The sequence below is a fragment of the Heterodontus francisci genome, chromosome 21 (assembly GCF_036365525.1).
Source record: "Heterodontus francisci isolate sHetFra1 chromosome 21, sHetFra1.hap1, whole genome shotgun sequence".
In the NCBI taxonomy this organism is placed as follows: domain Eukaryota; kingdom Metazoa; phylum Chordata; class Chondrichthyes; order Heterodontiformes; family Heterodontidae; genus Heterodontus; species Heterodontus francisci.
This window is the reverse complement of record NC_090391.1, coordinates 29,327,217-29,350,032: the sequence shown is the minus strand read 5'-3', so window position 1 is coordinate 29,350,032 and position 22,816 is coordinate 29,327,217. Positions and strand designations below refer to the sequence as shown.

The window sequence follows — 22,816 nt, the reverse complement described above, 5'->3', positions numbered from 1 at the left end:
GATCGTTGGTACTTAAAAGGAGAAGATAGAATATAGTCAAAAAAACACAGCAAGGGATGAAGAAGGAGAGAAGTCCGTGCGGCAGCAAGCACAGAAACAAGAACTGGTGTTGTGTGTTACTGAATATCTATTACCATTTTTAAGTATTAACTTTGTACATCTTAGTAAAAACTAATAAACTCTCTGACTTGGTCACATAACTTGAGTTTGTACCTTGTAGGTCTATCTTGGTCAGAAATCGAAAGGTGAGACGGGTTGGGTATTCTCTGTCTCACCTCTGTTCAGGTAACATCTACCTGAAACTTACAGCTCTTTAATATTTGCATACATTGCTGTGTATTTTGTCCTCCTCAAACTTCAACATTGGGGCCCTATTGAAGTAATGTTCTTCGTACAGTTTTCTGCGTCACCCCACTGCATAGTTCTGCCCAGTCAGCAGAAAGGATCAGTTCACTACTAATCTCTAAAATAAAAGCAAAATACTGCGGATGCTGGAAATACTCAGCAGTTCTGGCAGCATCTGTGGAGATAGAAGCAGAGTTAACGTTTCAGATCTGTGACCCGACTTCAGAACGAGCAAATATTAGAATTGTAAAAGGTTGTAAGCAAGTAAAGTGGGAGTGGGGCAAGAGATAACAAAGGAGAGGGTGTAAATAAGACAAGGTCACAGAATAACCTCCTATCTTTTAACCAACTACCATCTCAGGATGCTAGTGTCAATTTTTAACGTGCATTTCTATTCTCCAAATAAGACTGTTATTCACTACTTGATCGAATGCCTTTGGAAGAGCATATATCCAATAATTACTGTACTACCTTCAGTAACTTCAACCACAATAATTCAATCAGGTCAGTCGCACATGATTTGCCCTTGGCAAATCCGTACTGGTTGTCCTTTAATAATTCACCAATGATGTTAGAAATAATGGTCTTGGTTACCAGATTTTTCCTTCTCCTTTCCAGAACAGGAGTGTAATCGTTCAGTCACCTGGCACACCTTCCATATTCAAAGATTTTGCTCAGAGCTTCTGGTATCTCCCTCAGTAATATGGGATACTTCCTTTCTGGACTTATTAACTTAAAGAGATGTCTACCTATCCAGAACGTTTTTATCTTATCCAATAACTCTGCACTCCTCCCATATCGGGATATTAACTTCACCCCTTTCTTTTGTGAACATACATATAACACACCATTTCATTAACAAAAACAAGAAATGCTGGAACCACTCAGCAGGTCTTGCAGCATCTGTGGAAAGAGAAGCAGAGTTAATGTTTCGGGTCAGTGACCCTTCATCGGAACGTTAACTCTGCTTCTCTTTCCACAGATGCTGCCAGACCTGCTGAGTGGTTCAAGCATTTCTTATTTTTATTTCAGATTTCCAGCATCTGCAGTACTTTGCTTTTATATTATTACACCATTTCATTACCTTTCCCATCACATGAGCGTTTCTTTCTTTACCCATAAACAAAGCACAATTTTTTGCACTGTCATTTGAATTTTTGTTTGTTTATAAATGATTTTTGATTTCCTTTGTTTTTACCCTTTAGTATTTTCTCATACTGTCTCTTATAAAAAAAAAACAAAGAACAAAGATAATTACAGCACAGGAACAGGCCCTTCGGCCCTCCAAGCCTGCGCCGATCCAGATCCTCTCTCTGAACATGTCGCCTATTTTCTAAGGTTCTTGTTTCACTTCCCACCTGCACTCTCGCTATTCTGTCTGGTTGGAATCATGGTGATAGGTTGGATATGGGATGATTTGTACAAATCACTGTCATCATTATTTCAATGATTGGCGCTGCAAACAAACTTTGAAATATATTGATCAAAAGCAAATTAATGGTAACGTGTGTGACACTGAGACTGGAAGATGGTCGGAATAAAGCGGAGGAAGGGGTGAGGGGGCGGCTCCTGACCAGGTCAAACGGATCTCGTAGAAAAATAAAAGTGAGTCCGAGTGTTTGAGGGATGAAAGTTAAACATCTGATAGCCTCTGCTTAATGTCATCAGAATGAATCTCGTAGTGACTGAAAATATATCTGAATGGCCTTGTCCTGCGAATCTGCAGAGAGTCCAACGGGTAAAAGTGGTTCAGTGAGAAATACAGTATTTGTTTATAATCTGGCCCTGTTTTGAGATTGGAAATAATGGAGAGGTTGTCTCTGGTCCAATATGTCAGCGAGAGACTAGTTTACATTTTTCTATCTTGAATAAGTCTTTACCCAAATAGAACTGGATCTCTGTCAATGTGTTACATTATATAAACGTCACAGGCCACTTCCCCTCCCTATTCTATCGCCCTGCTCTCGACCTCCTCCCTATCCAGTTCATTATTATTGCTGATCATTATATTGGCCTATTTATTCTCTTCCATCTCAGACAGTCCCTCGCGATCAAGGATGACTTTTTTCCACTCCAGTTTGATGGGTTCTGAAATGGCTGATAAGTCCAATTCATGATCTGCAGACACTGTCACATCAGGGACAGGTGGTGCTGGAAGGGTCAGGTAAATGACTGCATCGGAGCTGTGGGTGCTGCCTTCGCTGCCTTCGCTGCCTCGACTTCGCCTTTGCATGTTCCTGACAAATATCCCTGAAGAGTACAATGTCTTGCCAAATGAGGGATCATTTGAGGACCTCTCTAAAGTGTTTCTACTTTCCTCCTGGGGTTCTCCTACCATGACCAAGTTCTGAGTAGAACAGCTGCTTCGGGATATTGGATTTACAGGTTCCTGGAGAGTCGCCTATTCATGGTAAGTGAAAGACTAACACTGACTGTCTGAACACATGTCAGTTGCTCTCTGAGAGTGAGAGGCACTGGAACACTTTCCCTCACATAATGTACCAGATACAGTAAGGAAAGATGGAGTGGACAAGCCTCTGTCTTTCTCCAGTACTGAATTATGGTGAGTTGGATGTTTAGTCAGTCCCGAACTGCCCTTGTTGGGTGAGTAGGCAACGGAATCCAGATCAGTTCCCGTCCCTGTGTGACTGTCACTCCTACCGTCCTGTGTGTGCAGGATTAACCCTGAGTCCCTCTATCCAGCTCTGTCTGCGAAATCTGGAAAAATGCTGAACCTTTCACTTGTTGATCTGCTCAAACCGAGTTCAAGACCCAAGTAGTGAACAGAATGTCTCATTAATAGTTTGAATAATACTATGATTGAACAGCAGGTGATGATCGACTCAGCCAAAGTTTGGAAAAATTCCTGTCCATAAATCTTTCAAAAGGGAGTGTGAGAACCTCCTGGCTCCGACTGTTTAAGGGATACAGGGCAAGGCATCGACAACTAACCTCAGAGGATCACAGTAAAGACTGTGTACATGAGGACATTTAACAACCGGGAGCTGAAACTCTGGGACGGGCTCTATTGTCACTGTGTTTGTGTGTCCGATATAATCGCGGCAACTCCGTGTCTCTCTTGTTTAGAATGAAACGATGAAGATCGCCATTCGGTATTACTCACATTGAGCGCGGGTTTCACTCCGGTTAGACCAACCTTTGCTGACTGAAATTAATTCTACAAGGTCCCACCAAACACACCAGCTACCTCCTTCCTCCCATGTTTCTGTCGGATTGTTTTGAGAGGAGGGTCTCAATAATAACAAACACCGTGCAGGGACAGACGGCAATTTGAACATCTAAATGGGATCAGCTCCCGGCTTTCTCGGTTATAGATTCCCTCCACCCCTCCCCACCCTCCCTCCACCCAGACCCCATGTTCAGTTTCATTTGTTCAGACATTGATGAGGGTGAAATGGGCAAAGTTCCCTTAAATAAAAGCAAAATACTGCGGATGCTGGAAATCTGAAATAAAAACAAGAAATGCTGGAACCACTCAGCAGGTCTGGCAGCATCTGTGGAAAGAGAAGCAGAGTTAACGTTTCGGGTCAGTGACCAAAGTTCCCATTGAGTTTTGATGCTGAATTGTTGCAGAGATCGGCACACGCGCAAGATAACCCAGCCCACTATGACGTCATCATGAGGAGAAGACGGCATGCGCACCCCTCCCCCAGCTCTGCCTGTGAGCTCCATTCAGCCAGTGAGCGGAAGATTGTTTAGATCAGCGGCGAAAGGAAACATCTGGTTCCTGGGGTCAGTGAACAAACAGCATCTGCTTGCTGCAGCATCACCAGGTTTGGGAGCTTGTGCGGATGTGCTCAGAGATTAGCAGTGAATTTTGGGGAAGCTGAGCAGTAATCGGGGACTGTTTGCAATGTGCACTGTGGAGCGGAAACTGATCTCGGAACATGGAGTGAGCAGGGGGAAGGGAGACGTCACTGCTTCATCGGGTAGTCCGATTCATGGAGCGGTGAGGGGCATGGGTTGGTTCTGAATGTCACAAACTGTTGCACAGCCGCTGCAAACAGGTGGGAAGCAGAAGCAGAGTGCAACAGGAGACAGACACTGTTTAAGTTGCTGGTTTTCCGTTTCCAATTGTTCATAATGATTATTATTGAAAAGATTACATTGATCACTTTTGCATCATGTCAGTTCATTGTCAGGGGTGTGGGAACCAGCTGCAGGTATTAGAGAGGGATACCGAGATGTACACAACACTGGGCGAGACTGATAACACAACAGTAGGGAATAATACGCTATCAGGTGGGGTCAGAATAAGGGAGAAAGTAATACAGTCTGAATCAGGGTACATGTATGTGAACACACGGAGTGTGGTTAATAAGACTGGTGAGGTACAGGCGGAGATTGTCATGTGGAAATAAGATGAAAAATAGGCTCTAACAGAGACCTGGCTCAAAGAAGGACAGGTCTGGGTGTTAAATATTACTGGATACAAGGTGTTCAGGGAAAACATGAAAGGGAATAAAGGGGGAGGGGTGTCAGTACTGATTAAGGAGAGTATTTCAGTGCTGGAGAAAAAGGATGTCCCAGAGGGGTCGAGGACAGAATCAATTTAGCTAGAACTAAGGAACAAAAAAGCTGCAGTTACATTGCTCGGTGTTGTCTATAGGCCACCAGCTAGTGGGTAGGACATGGAAAAACAAATTTTCAAGGAAATTACAGCAAAAACTTTAGGGTAGTTATAATGGGAGAGTTTAATTATCCAAACATAGACTGGGATAATAGTCGTGTCAAGGGCAGTGAGGGGCAAGAGTTCCGAGAGTATGTTCAGGAAAATTTTCTACAACAGTATGTTGCTAGTCCAATGGAAAGGAGGCACTGCTGGACCTGGTTCTTAGGAATGAGGTGGGCCAAGTGGATCAAGTATCATTAGGAGTGCATTTAAGGGATAGTGATCATTGTCTCATAAGGTTTAGGTTGACTATGGAAAAGAACAAAGAGCAATCCAAGGTAAGAATAATTAACTGGGGGAAAGTCAACTTCAATGGGGTAAGGATGGAGCTTTGGCGAATAAATTGGAGTCAAATGCTGGCAGTAAAACTGGTAGATGTACATTGGGTTACCTTCAAAGAAGAGATAGTTCGGGCACAGTCGATGAATGTTCCCTTGAAGTGGAAAATTAAAACAAACAAACCCAGAACTCATTGGATGGCAAAAGAAGTAGCGATTAAGATAAAGAAGAAAAAGTGTGCTTCTCAGAGATGCCAGGTAGGAAATATTAGTATGAACCAGGCTGAATATAGAAGGTCCAGAGGGGAAGTGAAAAAACAAATAGGAGAAGCAATGAGAGAACATGAAATGAGATTGCCAGCGAGCATTAAAGGAAACCCCAACGTTTTCTAAAAGCATATAAATAGTAAAAAAGGTGGTAAATGGAGGAGTGCGGCCGATTAGGGACCAAAACTTGGATTTACACATGGAGGCAGAGGGCATAGCTGAGGTATAAAAGGAATACTTTGCATCTGTCTTTGGCTGGGTTGCATCTTCTTCCTTGGTAATGTTGAAAGAGGAGGTAAGTCAGATATTAAAGGGTTTTAAAATTGATAAAGAAGAAATGTTAGATAGTCTGTCTGTACTTAAAGTGGATAAAGCACCAGAGCCAGATGAGATGCATCTAAGGAAACTGAGGGAAGTGAGGGTGGAAATCACAGAGGATCTGGCCATAATTTTTCACTCTTCCTTAGACTCGGAGGTGGTGCTAAAGGACTACCGAATTGCTTGTTCAAAAAAGGGTGTAAATATAAACCCCTCAACTACAGGCCTGTTCGTTTAAATTCAGTGTTGGGAAAAGATCGAGAAAAAAATTATTAGGGGCAAAATCAATAGTCACAGGGACTATTAAAGCAGAGAAGGCTGAGGAGGAACCTGATTGAGGGAAACAAAATTCTGAGGAGCATAGATAGGATAGATTTTCTTTCCCCTTGAGCAGAGATGTCAATAGCCAGGGGACATAGATTTAAGGTGAGGAACAGGAGGTTTAAGGGGCTTTGAGGAAAAATATTATCACCCAGAAGATGGTTGGAAATTGGATCACACTGCCTGAAGAGATGGTGGAGGCAGAAACCCTCACAGCATTCAAGAAGTATTTGGATGAACATTTGAACTGCCATAGCATACAGGGATACTGTCCAAGTGCTGGAAAATGGGATTAGAATACTTAAGTACTTGATGGCCAGCATGTACATGATGGGCCGAAGGGCCTAGTTATGTGCTGTAGAACTCTATGACTCTAAATGTGAGTTAATTAAGGAAAAGCAGCATGGATTTCTTCAGGGAAGATCATGTTTAAGCAAATTGCTGAAGTCTTTTGAGGAGGTAACAAAGGGGGTTGATGAGGGCAATGCTGTTGATGTGGTGTACATGGACTTTCAAAAGGCGTTTGATACAGTGCCACACAACAGACTTGTGAGCAAACTTGTAGTTCGTGCAATAAAGTGGTCGGTCGCAACGAGATACGAAACTGCCTGAGTTACAGGAAAGAAAGAGCAGTGGTTAATGGATGTTTTTTGGCTGGAGGAAGGTTGTGATGGAGTTCCCCCAGGGATCAGTGTTTGGACCCTTGCTTTTCCTGATATAGGTTAATCTCCTAGACCTTGGTGCACAATTTCAAAGTATGCAGATGATACGAAACTTGGAAGTATTGTGAAATGTGAGGTGGATAGTGTAGAACTTCAAAAGGACATAGACAAGTTGGTGGAATGGACAGACAGGTGGCAGATGAAGTTCAATGCAAAGAAATTGAGGTGATTCATTTTGGTAGTAAGAACATGGAGGAATTGTATAGAATAAAGGATACAATTCTAAAGGGGGTGCAGGAGCAAAGGGACTGAGGTGTGTATGTGCATAAGTCATTGAAAGTGCAGGACAGGTTGAGAGTGTGTTTAATAAAACATACAGCATCGTAGGCTTCATTCATAGTGGAATAAAGTACAAGAGCAAGGAAGTTATGTTGAACTTCTGTAAGACACTAATTCAGCCTCATCTGGAGTATGATGTCCAATTCTGGGCACCTCACATGAGGAAAGTCCTGAGGGCATCAGAAAGAGTACAGAGAAACTTTGCAAGTATGGTTCCAGGGATGAGGAAGTTCAGTTATGAAGATAGATTGGAGAAGTTAGGACTCTTTGACTTGGGGAAGAGAAGACTGAGAGGTGATCTGATAGAGGTATTCAAAATCATGAGGGGTCTGGGTAGAGTAGATAGAGAATAACAATTCCAACTCATGAGAGGATCGAGAACGAGAGGGCACAAATCTAAAGTATTTGATAAGAGTAGCAAAAGGTACATGAGGAAAATCTTTTTTATGCAGCAAGTGGTTACGGTCTGGAATGCACTGCCTGAGAATTTGGTGGAGGCAGGTTTGACTGAAGTATTCAAAAGGGAATTAGACAGTTGTATGAAAGGGACGAATTTGCAGGGTCATATAGAGAAGGCAGGTGAATGGAACTGAGGGAGCTGCTCTTTCAGAGAACCGGTGCAAACACGATGGGCCAAATGGCCTCCTTCTGCACTGTAATGATTCTGTGATTCTTCTCACTGACCTTTCTACAAGTATAAGAATTACTTTTTCTTCCTGCAGGCAAACATTTGAAGGAACCAGAATGAAAGTCCTGACTCCTGGACACAAGGAAAAGAGCAGCCAGCTTGTTCCAACACACAGTGGGTAGATACAGTATCACTCACAAAGCACAGTGACACAGCCAGCTCATCATTTCCACTGCAACAAACAAAAGAAGTAGTCAGACCCACACTGATCCCAAGATCAAGAGACACATTTTCAATCCAACAGTCAAGCAGAGCAGGAGAGATTGAAGTTGTTTCTCTTTCACTGCAGCTGACTGGTAGATACATCAAACCCAGTCTAAAAACACACTCATTATCAGATTTAAATACACTCTGTCAATTTGACTATATTTCAAATAAGATATCTTAACTAGAACAGGCAAAATTTACCTGATTGAAAGCTAGAAAATAAGTCCCAATATGTACCCCACAATATAAACTGAGCTACACATTACAAACAAATCCAAACATTTCAATATGGGTCAGACAGAAACATACAGTATTCATTCTATTTTTTTACAATACAGAGAAATTTGACTGTACATACCAGGTCATGTATCAGATTGAAAGATTAACACTCACAGTTAATTTGGAAGAGCTATGAACTGGATACCAATTCACAACTCATGTACAAGAATTGAATAAAACAGGCAGCTATGAAATAGTTAATCCATATTTTAAATTAAACACACGGGACAAATATTGATACACAAAAATATGAAACAGTAGCCAACAGAATGCTTGAGGTACATATTAAGTACAGGATACAGTAGGATCACAGAGACACATAAAACACAGAGACACATAGATGCAAATTGAATCTGACACTGAAACAGGGTGCCAGAGCTTAATGGATGGAGAATGAATCACATATACAGACACAGTAACCATAACTTACATATACTGAATGGGTCCAACATGCATACACAGTACGGATGCAGGCTGATACAGAATTAATCTCACACTTGCACAATCCCCCAGAGGCAGATACATAAGGAATGAATTGCAAACACACATTCTGTATTAGAGACTATCAAATTCAGAATGAACCGACATTGACACACAGCACCAGGGATTTAAAGATACAGAATGTGGTCCACAATCATGTCAAGTAAGAGAAGATCTTAAGAACATAACAAATATGACCAAGAGTAGGCCATTTGGCCTCTCCACCCTACTCTGCCATTTAATATGATCATGGCTGATCTGATTGTGCTTAACTTCACTTTCCTGGCTGTCCCAATAACCCTTTACTGCCTTGTAGATCAAATGTCTATCTGTCTGTCTATCTATCTATCTATCTATCTATCTATCTATCTATCTATCTATCTATCTATCTATCTATCTATCTGTCAGCCTGTCTGTCTGTCTATCTATCTATCTATCTCTCGATCCTTCTATCCATCTGTCACAGACAACTATATAATGCATCCCACACTCACTTACATGACGTGAAACAGATGGACACAGTACAAATCTGATTCACATAGAGTAGGAATGCCTAAAAAACACTGAGTCCACAATGCCATTCAATAATATTTCCTAACAGGTACAGAATGAACGCCACACTCACAAACTCTACCAGTCACAGAAAAACACAGAATAAGCAACACATTCACAAACAATACCAGAGACAGAGAGATATTGAATGAATCACATTCTCACTGTCAGTTGCAGAGACGGATGATAAATGAATTAATCCACACTCACATTCAGTTTGAGAGACTGATGGATACAGAAGTACATTCACACTCACAGGCAGTACCAGAAACTGACATACACCACATTAATCCCACCTCATACAGAGTACCAGAGGCTGACATGATGAACTGGAAGCAGACATAGTCACATAACAGAAAATAAATGTTGCAGAATAATGTACTCATTTACATACGTTAACCTCACATAGTGATGGTGGTATAGTGCTGAGAATATCTGCTTTCCAAGCAGTTGACATGAGTTCTCTACTGCAGGTCAGACCTCAATTCTGGTATCATGCAGCTTCATTTTATAACTTAAAAATGATCAATGTGATTTCCAAATTAAAACTTACAAAAGACTCTCATCATCCATGTGCATCTCCCACAATGCTGAACTTCAATTTGTTTTCAATGAAATTTATGTTAAAGAAGACATGTCCTTTAAACTAATAAATGAGTTCACAGTCAGAAACAAGAGTGTGCTGATCTTTGTTAAATAATAATAAAAAGGGAGATAGGTAAAGTTCAGTTCACAAACGGTGCTCTGGGTAAAGATTGAACCCACACTAAGATAGCAGAGAATGAAATAAAATGAGGTAAACCCACACTCACAGACCAGGAACTGATGGGGACAGAGTACAAGCTACACACAGACAAAATACAAAAAAAAACAGTTTTAAAAATGAACAAGTCAATGCAATTTATAAAATGATTCTCATCATCCATTACGTCTCCCGGAAATTTATCTTCTTTTTTTTGAATAACTTTAGATTTGAAATAGCATTTAATCCGATCAGTTTTCAGTCTGAAACTAATAGTAAACATAAAGTTATTTACAGCACCGAAGGAGGCTATTTGGCCCATCGAGTCCATGACAGCTCTCCACAGTGCAATCCAATCACACTCACTCCACCGCTCGATCCCTGTAGCTCTGCAAGTTTAATTCCTTCAAATGCTGTGTCAATAATCTCTTGAAGTAATTGATTGTCTCTAGTACAGTACCCTTGTGGGAAGCGAGTTCCAGATCATCACCACTCACTCAGTGTTCGCCCTAAATCTCCTGCCCGAAATCCTCAATTTCTGTCACTATGTCATTTTACAATGAGCTAAAGGGAAGTATTTTTCCTTGTCTCACTTGTCATGACGTTTCACACTTGTTGTAAATCTCCCTTCAGTCAGCTCGTCCACTGATCTTGCCTGTCACCTATCCACCAATATCCCTGACTTTCTGACTCCCCCTGCTACTGTCTCTTCAACTGTTTCAATGTTGTTGATTCAATGGAGAACAAACACATCTCTACTGACTTCACACATTCTGATAAATCTCCTCTGTACCCTCAAATGAGCAGAACTGGACGCAATACTCCACGACAACACCGTCACTGTGTTTATTTTACACATCCGTATTTCTTGTTTAGAAAGAACCAGCGCACTCGAATGGAACACGAAGACGGTGCTCTTATTTTAAACATTCAGAAACAAGGAGTATGGAATTCAAACCCACGCATGCAGAGCACAACAGATTAGCAGTTCATCGTTTTAATCACTCGGCCACCTTGTATTCTGTGAGTAAGCTGAAGTGCGGAGGAATAATCCGTGCAGAATGAAAAAGGTGACTGGCTGGTGCCAACAGAACTGAAACAGTTGAAGAGACAGTAACAGAGGGAGTGAGAAAGTCAGGGATACCGGTGGATAGGTGACAGGCAAGAGCAATGGACGAGCTGACTGCGGCGAAATATTGTGGCTTCGCCGAGCACTAAATTTGATTGGGTATCAAAAGTAACCAATCAGATAAATAGAGAATCTCAAGAATTGACATCATTGTAAATCAGCCAATCACGAACATGGTTTTCACCCCACCCTTCATTAACATAGAGCTCTGGGGATGTGTATAAAATGCGAATTCTGACCTTTAAGAGCCACCCACAACGTCTCTCAAAAAGCTACAACATTATCTCTATAATATCAATTTGTTTTGATATTTATACCAAGTATTTTCTAACTGCCTTTGTGATCTCTGTTTTAATCCCACAGATTCTGGTTAATACAGTTTCACTGCCCGTGCGATCTTCCTGTCTCTACTTAATAATGTCCCGATCATTAATTACTGACTATTTGTGAGCTTTGTTCACGGACGCGTTCATATTCGGCCACTTTGCTGTGTTTCGATAATAAAATCTGATTTAACGCACATTCATCATTTCTCAGTCACTCATATCCCGAGATCAAGTTTGTCCTCAATAAGTAATCAGTACATTATCTAGAAACCCCGGTGGTGTGGGAACCCTCAGTCTCACTCTTTGACACCTGACACTAAGATTATACACTCCGCTGTTGTCTCTCACCAATAGGGATCAATCTATAATCAGTGATGTGGTATCATTAGGAACATTGAGCGGAAATGGTTACAGAATGCTGTGAAAGAGGCTTTCTGTCCGCTGGTTATAGAATGTTTCAAAAAGGATAGAGAGTAAACCCGAATAGATGGCGGAATGTGAAAGCCTATCTGGAAATTGTTACCACATGTAGAATAATACAATATGAAAAAGATTTTAAAATATTTGCGGTAAAACCAAGTTACCTATAAATGTGATGATCTATATTGAAGCCGCTCTGCGTTTTACAAATATATTGGCGGGATTTTCAAATTTGAAAAATCGTTTGCAGTCTGACAATTTCGCGCCGTTATTTTCCGCCCTCATCTCCTTGGCGTCTCCGGATTGGTGAATTCAGCAGCTCTCTGATTGGTCACATGTAGAGTACAATGACACCCAGTGCAGAGTGACCAATCACCAGTGCCCCCGACACCATTCCTCCCGAAGGCATAAATAGGACTATTGTGGGCGTTTCTCAGCATTCTTCCTGAAAGTGTTTGTTAGATTGTGGTAATGTCTGGAAGAGGGAAGACCGGTGGTAAAGCTCGGTCCAAGGCCAAGTCTCGCTCCTCCCGGGCTGGACTGCAGTTCCCGCTGGGCCGTGTTCACAGGTTCCTTAAAAAGGGGAACTATGCTGAGCGTGTGGGTGCCGGAGCCCCGGTCTACCTGGCTGCTGTGCTCGAGTATCTGACAGCTGAAATCCTCGAGCTGGCCGGCAACGCGGCCCGGGACAACAAGAAGACCCGCATCATCCCCAGACACCTCCAGCTGGCCGTCCGCAATGACGAGGAGCTCAACAGGCTGCTGGGAGGGGTGACCATCGCTCAGGGCGGGGTGCTGCCTAATATCCAGGCCGTGCTGCTGCCCAAGAAAACTAGCGCTCCGAGCAGCAAGAGCAAGTGAAGCGGCCTGACTTAAATCTGCGAACCCAAAGGCTCTTTTCAGAGCCACCCACTTTATCTGTTAAAGGGCAGCTTGCTGTCTGAGAGGCGGCAATTTTATAATGCTCGCGCTGTTCTGTGTTGGCGTAGAAAGAGGCCACTTGGCCCATCGTGTCGGTATCGTCCGAAAAACGACCCACCTATTCTAATCCCACCGTCCAGCATTCAGTCCGTCGCTCTGCAGATTACAGCATTTGAGATGCATATCCAGATTCCTTTTGAATGAGTTGGGGGTCTCTGCCTCAACTACCCTTTCAAGCAGTGAGTTCCAGACCCCCATCACCCTCTGGGTGAAAATAAAATCCTCGTTTTCCCTCTAATTTTTCCACCAATCACTTTAAACATATGCCCCATAGTCACTGACCTCTCTGCTAAGACTCTTCACCTCTACTCTCTCCAGGCCCGCCAAAATGTTGCACATTTCAATCTGATCTCCCCTCAGCCTTCTCCCTACTGGATTCGGGCATTTAACTGCTCTCCTCTTGTGACATTTTCACAAATCTACCGTTTAAGCTTAACAAAAGCTTTTACACAATGATCGGCTCTCTAATAAAATGACCTGCTCTAGACCACAGTTTTCTCTGACAACAGGAGATCGCAGCTCTTTGTTTTGCCGATTTGGTGGCTCTTAAAAGAGCCGTTGTGTTATTTGATGCCAAACTCAGTTCGGGGCAGGGTGAGTTTAGGCGCGCTCCCCGCGGATACGGCGGGCCAGCTGGATGTCTTTGGGCATGGTGGTGACTCGCTTGGCGTGGATGGCGCACAGGTTGGTGTCCTCAAAGAGCCCCACCAGGTAAGCCTCGCTGGCCTCCTGCAGGGCCATGACGGCCGAGCTCTGGAAGCGCAGGTCTGTCTTGAAGTCCTGCGCGATCTCCCGCACCAGGCGCTGGAAGGGCAGTTTGCGGATGAGCAGCTCGGTGGATTTCTGGTAGCGGCGGATCTCCCGCAGAGCCACAGTGCCGGGTCTGTAACGGTGAGGCTTCTTCACTCCGCCCGTGGCTGGAGCGCTCTTGCGGGCCGCTTTGGTAGCCAGCTGCTTACGGGGAGCTTTCCCTCCAGTCGATTTGCGCGCTGTCTGCTTGGTTCTGGCCATTCTGGTAGAAGATCAGGAACAAAGACACTATAAATGTTGAGACTGCTCAGGGACTGTCTATTTAAGACAGTAGAGGGACCGCCCTAGTGTTGTGATTGGATGCAGTCCCGTCCATCAGTCAAGTTTGAAACCAGCACCGGGAAGTAAAAGAGCGGCGGGAAATGCTGTGCACTGATTGGTTGAACTGTAACTGAAACTGAAATTTTATCAATTTCAAAAAGCCCGCCAATTTCCGATGAGCAAACAAGGGAAAGATTAAAAAACACCTAATTTGGCGGGAACAATTTTAAAATCTCACTCCTTGTAGCTTTATTTCTTTCTTCCTTCATGCCCCTCTGTGTCTGACAACACAGTTTGAATAGTGTTCTCTGGCGGGAATAAAGCGCCAGTCATTACTTACTATAACGGCAGTAAATCCCGCTTCGTGCCGGCAGTTCAGACCCTCACGTATAAATTATCAAATGCAACCGTTTAATTCATGACGTGTTCGATAAATAATGAAGAGAAAAAGACAGTGAAATTTCTGAGATATGTAAATTTACTGAGAGAATGAAATGATGTACAAAAGCAGTTGTTGATAATGATAAACAATATACTGATAACTTGATCTTATTAATTCAAGTTGCAAGGTCACTGCTCTCTCTGTGAGTCTTTGGGTGGCTCATAGAAGAGCCTTTGTGTTTGGTAGAAAGGGTGGATTTGTTTAGCCGCCGAATCCATAGAGAGTGCGGCCCTGGCGTTTCAGAGCGTACACCACATCCATGGCAGTGACCGTCTTGCGCTTGTCGTGCTCAGTGTAGGTGACCGCATCTCTGATCACATTCTCCAGGAAAACCTTCAGCACCCCGCGGGTCTCCTCATAGATCAAACCCGAGATGCGCTTCACTCCACCACGGCGAGCCAGGCAGCGGATTGCTGGCTTGGTGATACCCTGGATGTTATCACGAAGCACTTTGCGGTGCCGCTTTGCTCCGCCTTTGCCCAGTCCTTTGCCTCCTTTACCTCTTCCAGACATGACGCTTCTTCACTCAAATCACTGCTGAATGAGAAACGAGCTGTTTCTGCTGCCTTTTTTGTACAGCCCGCCCGGACCTGACTGAGAAAGTGACAGAGAGTGAGAGGCGGGGCGGAGAAGAAACTGAGTGACAGACAGAGCAGAGAAATGTCTTTCATCCTCCAGCTCCGCCTCCCACTTGCTCGAACCGCAAATTCAAAAAAAAACTCTCAACAATAGAGCTCAGCACAAAACTTTCAGACTCGACCTTTATAGTCAAAGATAACAGAAACCCAGAGCTGTTAAATAAGGATCTATAACAATTAAAAGTTGATCATCTACCCGCCTAAGTAGTGCTTCCGATCACAAGTCAACCCGTTTCCACACACCTCCCCTCCCAGACGGATTGATCAGTTTACTAACACCTTACCCCAGCTGAATTAGAGAATTGAGTTGTGACGCGGGGTTTCTCGCCAGTATTCCTGTGTTAGACCCTCTCACTCTGAATTAGTGAAACGAGCATGAACTGAGACTGTACCGAACATATGTCCCCCAGTTACTGTGAGGACGGGACATCCCTCTGTTTAGTTACAGAGAGTGGGGGAAGGGCTGAGTGCAGTGCATGTCAGCGAGTCACCAGGGATCCTGCATTTACTTCCCATCATTTCTATGTGAAATGTGCACACGGCGGCGGGACAGGGATCATTTGATCGGGGGATCAGCTCTTTCCTGAGAGATGTGGGTGGCTCTGAAAAGAGCCTTTGGGTTCAGATGTCGACAACTTTCCCGTGCAGTTTCACTTCTTTCCAGGGGCTGCTTTCTGAGCCTTTGCTGCTTTCGGCTTGGTCTTGCCCCTTGATGATTGAACTTTCTTGAGCACCTTTCCGCCCGTGGCACTCTTGGGTTTTTTGGCCTTCTTCGCAGGAGACTTTTTCGGAAGCACTGCTTTCTTCGCTGGGGATTTCTTTGGCGTTGCCGCCTTCTTGCTGGTCACTTTTTTGCCTGCTGCTTTCTTCGCTGCCGATTTCTTGGCTGATAGTTTCTTGACTGGTAATTTCTTGGCTGCTCAACTATTTGCTGTCACTTTCTTACCAGCTGTTTTCTTCACGAAAGGTTTTTTGCCTGCTCCTGACTTCACTTTCTTTCCCACATTTCCCTTGGTTCCCTGCTTAGGGATTCTGAAGGAGCCGGAGGCGCCCGTACCGCTGCTCTGCACCAGGGAGCCTTTGTTCACATTCCTCCTGATACTTTGCTTGATTTGGGTCCTGAACTTCCCCACATCCACAACGCTCCGACCCAGCGCCTTCTTTATGGCGGGCAGTGAGGTCCCCCTGCGATCGGTGCAATCCGCCACAATCCTGAGGATCTGCTCGCTCAACGTGGGACCGGCTGACTTGTTCCGGGGAGCCGCTTTCTTCTTCTTGGCAGTCTTGACTTGAGCGGCGGGAGCTGGAGGAGCCGTTTCGGCGCCGGCTGTATCGGTCATGTCCGGGACTCTGCACAACTTCTCTCTGTCAGTCAGAACTGGGTCAGAAATGAAGCCGGTGGTGGCGGCACTGAGCAACTTAAAGGCAGTGAGCGGACGGAGGCGGAGACAACCTGCTGTCAGCTCCAGGCTCCTGCTGCCTCTCTGTGTTTCTCTCTGGTCCTAAACTCTCCAATTCCACTGAAATTCGGGTACTGTAGAATCCCAGACTAGATCCTTCCTGTCTCTGACATCAGAATGCTTGCTGTTCAAAAGTTTGCACTTGAAGTAAAGACTCCATTTTTGACTGAAACCCGTTTTATTGCTGCACTGATGGCGCTCTTTCCCCCGATAGCTGACATGTTCTCTACATTTTGACTGAAATCTTGAAATCAACAAAGAAATTGCACTGAAATCCCACTTTGGGAATGAGGAGGGGATCAATGTGCTTCTTTGACTGGAAAATCTTGTTACTTGACACAAGAGGGACTCGGAAATCCGGCGATGTGTCCGGACCCACAAACACAGTGACATTAGACTAACCCGCCTGCCCCTTTAATACACTCTCTCTTACACAATATTCACATCTACACATTCTCATGCCGAACTGTTCGATAAATGTAGAGTTCCCAGGACAGGTTTTGATCTCAATGCTGAGGTAAATAGACCCTTCAGCTCCACTCTATCCAGGCCTTTCAACATTTTATACATTTCAATCAGATCTCCCGTCAGCCTTCTCTGTTCCAAGGAGAACAACCACAGTCTATTCAATCTTTCCTCAGGGCTGCATTTTTCAGTCCCGGCAACATGCTCGTAAATCTCCTCTGTACTCTCTCTAGTGCAGTTACATCCTTTCTGTAATGAGGTGACCAGAACTGCACACAGAACTCAAGTTCTGGCCTAACCAATGATGAGAAAGTTCCAGCATAACCTTCCTCCTCTTATATTCGATATCTTGGACAATAAAGGAAAGGATTCCATATGTCTTCTTAACCATATTATCACCCTACCCTGTTACCTTCAGGGATCCGTGGACATTTACTCCAAGGTCCCTCACCTCCTCTGCACCTCTCAGTATTTTCTCATTAATCCTGTGTTCCTTTGCATTGTTTGACCTCCCCAAGTGCATCACGTCACACTTCTCCGGATTGAATTCTATTTGCCACTTTTCTGCCCTTCTGACCAGACCATAAACATCTTCCTCAAGTCCACAGCAATCCTCCTCGCTATCAACCACACGGCCAATATTGGTGTCGTCTGCAAACTTCTTGATCGTGTCCCTCAACATTTATGTCCAAATTGTTTATATAGATCATCAACAAAACAGGGGACCCATTACTGAGCCCTGGGGAAAACCACTGGAAACAGCCCTCCAGACTCAAAAGCAGCCGTCAACAATTACTCTTTGTTTCCTGCCACTGAGCCAATTTTGCATCCACCTTGCTGCATTTCCCTGGATCCCATGAGATTTTATTTTATAAAGATTCTGTATTTTGGGACCCTGTCAAAAGCTAAAATTCATGTAGAATCCATCAACTGCACTACCCTCATCTATCATCCTTTTTCAAATTCAATTCAGTTTGTCTGTGCCTTTCTAAGTGACAGTTTATCTTGTCTCTCAGAATAGATTTCAATAATTTGCCCACTACTGAGGTTAGACATACTGGCCTGTAATTATTGAGCTGTAGACTGAAATGTAAGATTCGTTTTATCTCGAAAGATCCGCCTGGGGAAACAGACGTTACAATCTCATCTCTCACTGATATGGTGCCAGAGGAAGACACATTATTAATCTCACAGTCCGGTAAAGTGTCAGAGAGTGAGGCATACAATGTCCCAAATGTAACTTTCTCTGCCCTGTTGAACTCTCTGTAATCTTTCAGCTCAAACCCTTCGCTATGACTCTCAGTGACAGACAGTTTCAATCTGATTAAATTGATCTGTGACTGTAACTGTCTGATATTAACTCCTGCTCCATTCCGGCAAACACATCGACTCCCTCGGAGGATCACTTTGAGAATTCGAGCTAATGAACAGCAAACATAGTGCAGAGAATGATCTCAAGTTGAGCTTGGTAAAGGGGTAATCTCCCAGCTGGAAACCTTCTCTAATCTTGCCCACAGTCCCGGTTCCATTGCTCAAAATCAGATAAAACTGAACTGGAGAAAGTTCCGATTGATTTTTGTTTTTCAAACCATTGCCGAATGAGGCGCATGCGCGGTATTAACCCGCCCCCACCGCTGATTGTGAATGAGCGAATGTACGCATGCGCGCTCCCCTCCTCCAGCAAATCTGTTGAACGCCATTTACTCAGTGAGCGGAAAGAGTTTGTTTTTAACAGAGGGAATGGAGATATTACGGCCTCGGGGTAAGGCAGTAAACAGCAATCTGCTTCCAGCAGCACATTGCTTTGGGACCCTGTCCGCAGTCTGGATCAGAGATCACCATTGACTCCGGAGCAAGTTCAGGGGGAGTCGCGGGCTGTTTGTGAGAGGCAATGTGGAGGATGAACTGATCCCAGAACATGGAGTGAGCGGCGGAATGGAGAGGCCTTTCTCGGCCTGTGTGTGTGCACTGGGTAAGTGAGACAGAACGTGAATAAGCTGCTGTTGAAAATCTTTGCTGTTTCTCGCCTCAGTTCTGTAATACATGTTGGTGGTTTAACTCCTGTTTCACTCTGTTTACTGTGAGTGTACAGTGAATAGTTGAATCAAGATCCAGGCTGCACAGTTTCAGAATAAGGAGTCTCCCATTTTAGACGGTGGTAAGGAGGAATTTCTTCTCTCAAAGCGTCAATCATCTTTGGAATTCTCTACCTCAGAGAGCACTGGAGGCTGGGTTGTTAAATATATTCAAGGATGAGTTAAACTTTTGATCTCCATGGGAGTAATGTGTTCTGGGAGCAGGCAGGATAATGGAGCTGAATCCAGGATCAGATCAGCCATGATCTCATTGAATGGCGGATCAGACTCGAGAGGCTGAATGGCCTACTCCTGCTAATACTTCTTAGGTTCTTATGTTATAATGTCAGATGGAAATAGAAACCTGATCTGCACAAACATCCCTCAGGTAGTCCCAATCTTGGAGCAGTGCAGATGTTGGCTTGTTTCTGGATGTCACTAAATTGTTGTAAATCGGCCAAAACACCTGGTCAGCAGATGCTGAGATCTGCAGTGAAATCAGACACTGACATTCTTTGTATTTCTGGTGAGTATTTGTGGTTAGTAATAATGATTATGAATTGAAATGTTACATTAATCTCTTTTCTAGCTTCCACCTCAACTGATCTTCAGTTACAAGATATATTGTTCTTCCTTTCTGTAGGCAAATACTTCAAGGGAACAGAATGAATGTGATGATTCCCAGGCACAAGGAAATGTGCAGTCAGCGCCTTGCAACACAGAGTAGGTATGTTATTACTCCCAGAGGCCATCAGTTAATTCCAGACTCACATGGAGCAGAAGTAGTCAAACTCTCACTGATCCCAAGTTCAGAGACACATTTTCAATCCAGCAATCAAACAAAGCAGAAGAGACAGACATTGTTTCCAATCCATTCCAATTCTGTACTACTGAAAGTTAGGTACATCAATCTCAGTTCAAAAGCACACCCACGGTCAGATTGAAAGGCACTATATCAATCTCACAAGAGGGACACATCCCGGAGACAGTAAGATAGAGAGTGAATCTCACCCTCACATACCTGAAACTGTGTGCAGTTCTGGTCACCTCATTACAGAAATGATGTAACTGCACTAGAGAGGGTAAAGAGGATATTTATTTGGATGTTGCCAGGGCTGGAAAAATGCAGCTGTGAGGAAAGATTGGATAGGCTGGGATTGTTCTCTTTGGAACAATGAATGCTGAGGGGAGAGCTGATTGAAATGCATCGAATTTTGAGGGACCTGGACAGAGTGGAGGTGAAGGGTCTATTCATCTTAACAAAGAGGTCAGTGATGAAGGCCAGAGATTTAAAGTGATTGGTAGAAAAATTAGAGGGGAGATGAGGGAAAGAAAATCACTCAGAGGGTGTTAGGGGTCTGGAACTCACTGCCTGACAGGATAGTTGAGGCAGGGACCCTCAACTGTTTCAGAAGTACTCTGGCAAGGCACCTCAAGTGCCATAAGCTGCAGGGTTCACGACCAAATCCTGGAAGGTGGGATTAGAATAAGTGGCCTCTTTCCATGCCTTAAACTTTCGATGATTTTATGAAATTGATGTTTAAAAGAAAATAAACACATTCCTATACTGTAAACAGACAGACACAGAGTGAAATTCACATTTACAAATTATAAAAGAGTTAAAGTAAAGATTAAAACCTCCGGTCACAGAAGGGAGACTGACAGCTACAGAGAAGAAAATAAAACCACTCACATGCAAGAGACTGTCAGATAGAGAATAACACCAGAGTCACCTAACAGAGACAGACAGTTACCATGTAAAACACATGGACACATACCAGAGACTGAGAGGGACAAAGGAAAATCAATTCTCCAATAAGAGAAATTGAATGATAGGAATAACACACATACTTGTGTAGTAGACATTGATAGCTGCAGAAAAAAAGAAAATGTGCACACACACCTATCAGGAACTGCAAGCTGCAGATTAAAACACACAGACCAAAATTCGAAAGATTCAGAGAAAAGTCCCATATCACACACTAGAGTTTGAAAGATACAGAATTAACCCACACTGTTATATCTTAACTTTACAGATACAGCTTAACAGTGATACTCACATACCAGAAACCAACTGGTGCAAAGTAAAACTCACTCAAGTAACAGAAACTGAAAGGTAAAGATCAAAAAACAGAATCATATACCAGGAAATGGCAGGTATAGAATAAAACAACAGTCACATATTGGAAGTTGGCAGGTGAGGGGGGCGGGGAATGGGTGGGGGGAAACACCTTCATGTTCCATTAACTGACAGGTAACAGAGTAAAATAAACATTCATATACTATCAATGGACAGGTGCAGAATTAACATCTCATTCACTTAACAGAAGCTAAAAGGTGCTGCAGAAAGTACATAATCAAATTCCAAAGATTGAAAGATACAGAATAAACCCACATTCACACGCCAGAAACTGACAGGAACAGAACTCACATTCCATTCACAGAAACAGCTCGGGACAGAACAAAGGCAACAATCACATACCAGAAACTGACAGGGAAAGATAAAAACCTTCACACATTTCGGAAAGTAACAGGTGCAGGATAAATGTTACCCTCGCATATGAGAAACTGACAGATACAGATTAACACCCAGACACACATACTGGAAACTAACAGGTAAAGATTAAAATCTAAATTTATATTTCGGAAAATAGCAAATGCAGTATAAAAGCCACACTCAACGACAAGAGACTGACAGACACAGAGTGAAATCCACAGTGAATTCCAAGAAATTTACTGTTAGTGAGTGAAAATCTCTCATCCATAACTGACAGGTACAAAGAAAACCCAACACTTGCACTTCACACTCTGACAGATACAGAATAAAACACACACATAATTAAGAAGATTTATATACCAGATACTGACAGATACAGACTAAAACTCAAAGTCACTTAACATAAACTGACAGATACAGAATAAATTCAGCAGTCACAGACCAGAGAATGAAATGCACAAAGTAAACCTTACAGACAGATGTCAGAAACTGGCATGTACAGATTAAAAATCACACTCACATTCTAGAGAATGTAGAGATGTGGTGTACAATCCAGAGTCAAAAGCCAGACTGAAACATGTTTGTGTATACCAGACCATAACATAGACAGGTTAAAAACCAGACCTGCACATTAGAAGTTTAAAGGCACAGGTTAAAACTTAAATTTACAAACCAGACAATCAAAGATAATGAGTGAACACCACTCATATACAAGTGAGTGTTAGATTGACAGTCAAACCCACATTCACATGCAATAAACTGAGGGGCACAAGTACAAGACACACAAACAAACATCAGAAACTGAAAGATACAGAATAAGACGTTTCTCACATAAGACAAAGTGACAGGTACAGATAAACCCACACTCAAAATCAGAAACTGACAGAGATAAACTGTAGACTAGGGATTGAGAGATATAGAGTGAAACATACACCCGTATCCAAGGAACTGAATAATACAGCAAAATAAGTGAAAAAAAAACACTCACCCGCTAGAAAAGAATTAAACTGCACTAACACACCAGAAACTGACAGGCATGAATAAAACCCCCTCACCCACACAACCAACTGCTCCCCCCCCCCCACCAATACAGAAACAGATAACAGAAAATGACAGGCATGAAGCAAACCCCCGCGCCAAC

The 22,816-nt window shown here is 43.3% G+C and overlaps 2 protein-coding genes and 1 long non-coding RNA gene across 3 annotated transcripts in view; 2 read left to right on the top strand and 1 right to left on the bottom strand.

The window, feature by feature from the left end:
• The window catches only part of LOC137381200 (uncharacterized), a 493,787-nt gene extending 482,614 nt beyond the window's left edge, over positions 1 to 11,173 (top strand). The window contains exons 2-3 of the long non-coding RNA XR_010977115.1: positions 7,946 to 8,025; positions 11,048 to 11,173. This is a non-coding gene — a long non-coding RNA (uncharacterized lncRNA). The remainder of the gene's footprint in view (positions 1 to 7,945; positions 8,026 to 11,047) is intronic.
• A 1,344-nt stretch (positions 11,174 to 12,517) lies between these two features.
• LOC137381197 (histone H2A-like) lies at positions 12,518 to 12,907 on the top strand. Its single transcript, XM_068053577.1, has one exon. The coding sequence runs from the start codon at positions 12,518 to 12,520 to the stop codon at positions 12,905 to 12,907; it is 390 nt and encodes a 129-aa protein (XP_067909678.1).
• Positions 12,908 to 15,828: 2,921 nt separating this feature from the next.
• LOC137381068 (histone H1-like) lies at positions 15,829 to 16,518 on the bottom strand. The gene is made up of 2 exons (XM_068053459.1): positions 16,125 to 16,518; positions 15,829 to 16,079 (listed from the first exon to the last, which is right to left on the bottom strand). Exons 1-2 carry the CDS (start codon positions 16,516 to 16,518, stop codon positions 15,829 to 15,831), a joined length of 645 nt encoding a protein of 214 aa, XP_067909560.1.
• Positions 16,519 to 22,816: the final 6,298 nt, after the last annotated feature.

Bases quoted from the DNA above. Each gene is read 5' to 3' on its own strand.
- LOC137381068 (XM_068053459.1), bottom strand. From the start codon at position 16,518: ATGACCGATACAGCCGGCGCCGAAACGGCTCCTCCAGCTCCCGCCGCT. The intron at 16,080-16,124 runs GTAAGAAAGTGA...AGAAATTACCAG, and splicing joins TTTCGTGAAGAAAACAGCTG to TCAAGAAACTATCAGCCAAG.
- LOC137381197 (XM_068053577.1), top strand. From the start codon at position 12,518: ATGTCTGGAAGAGGGAAGACCGGTGGTAAAGCTCGGTCCAAGGCCAAG.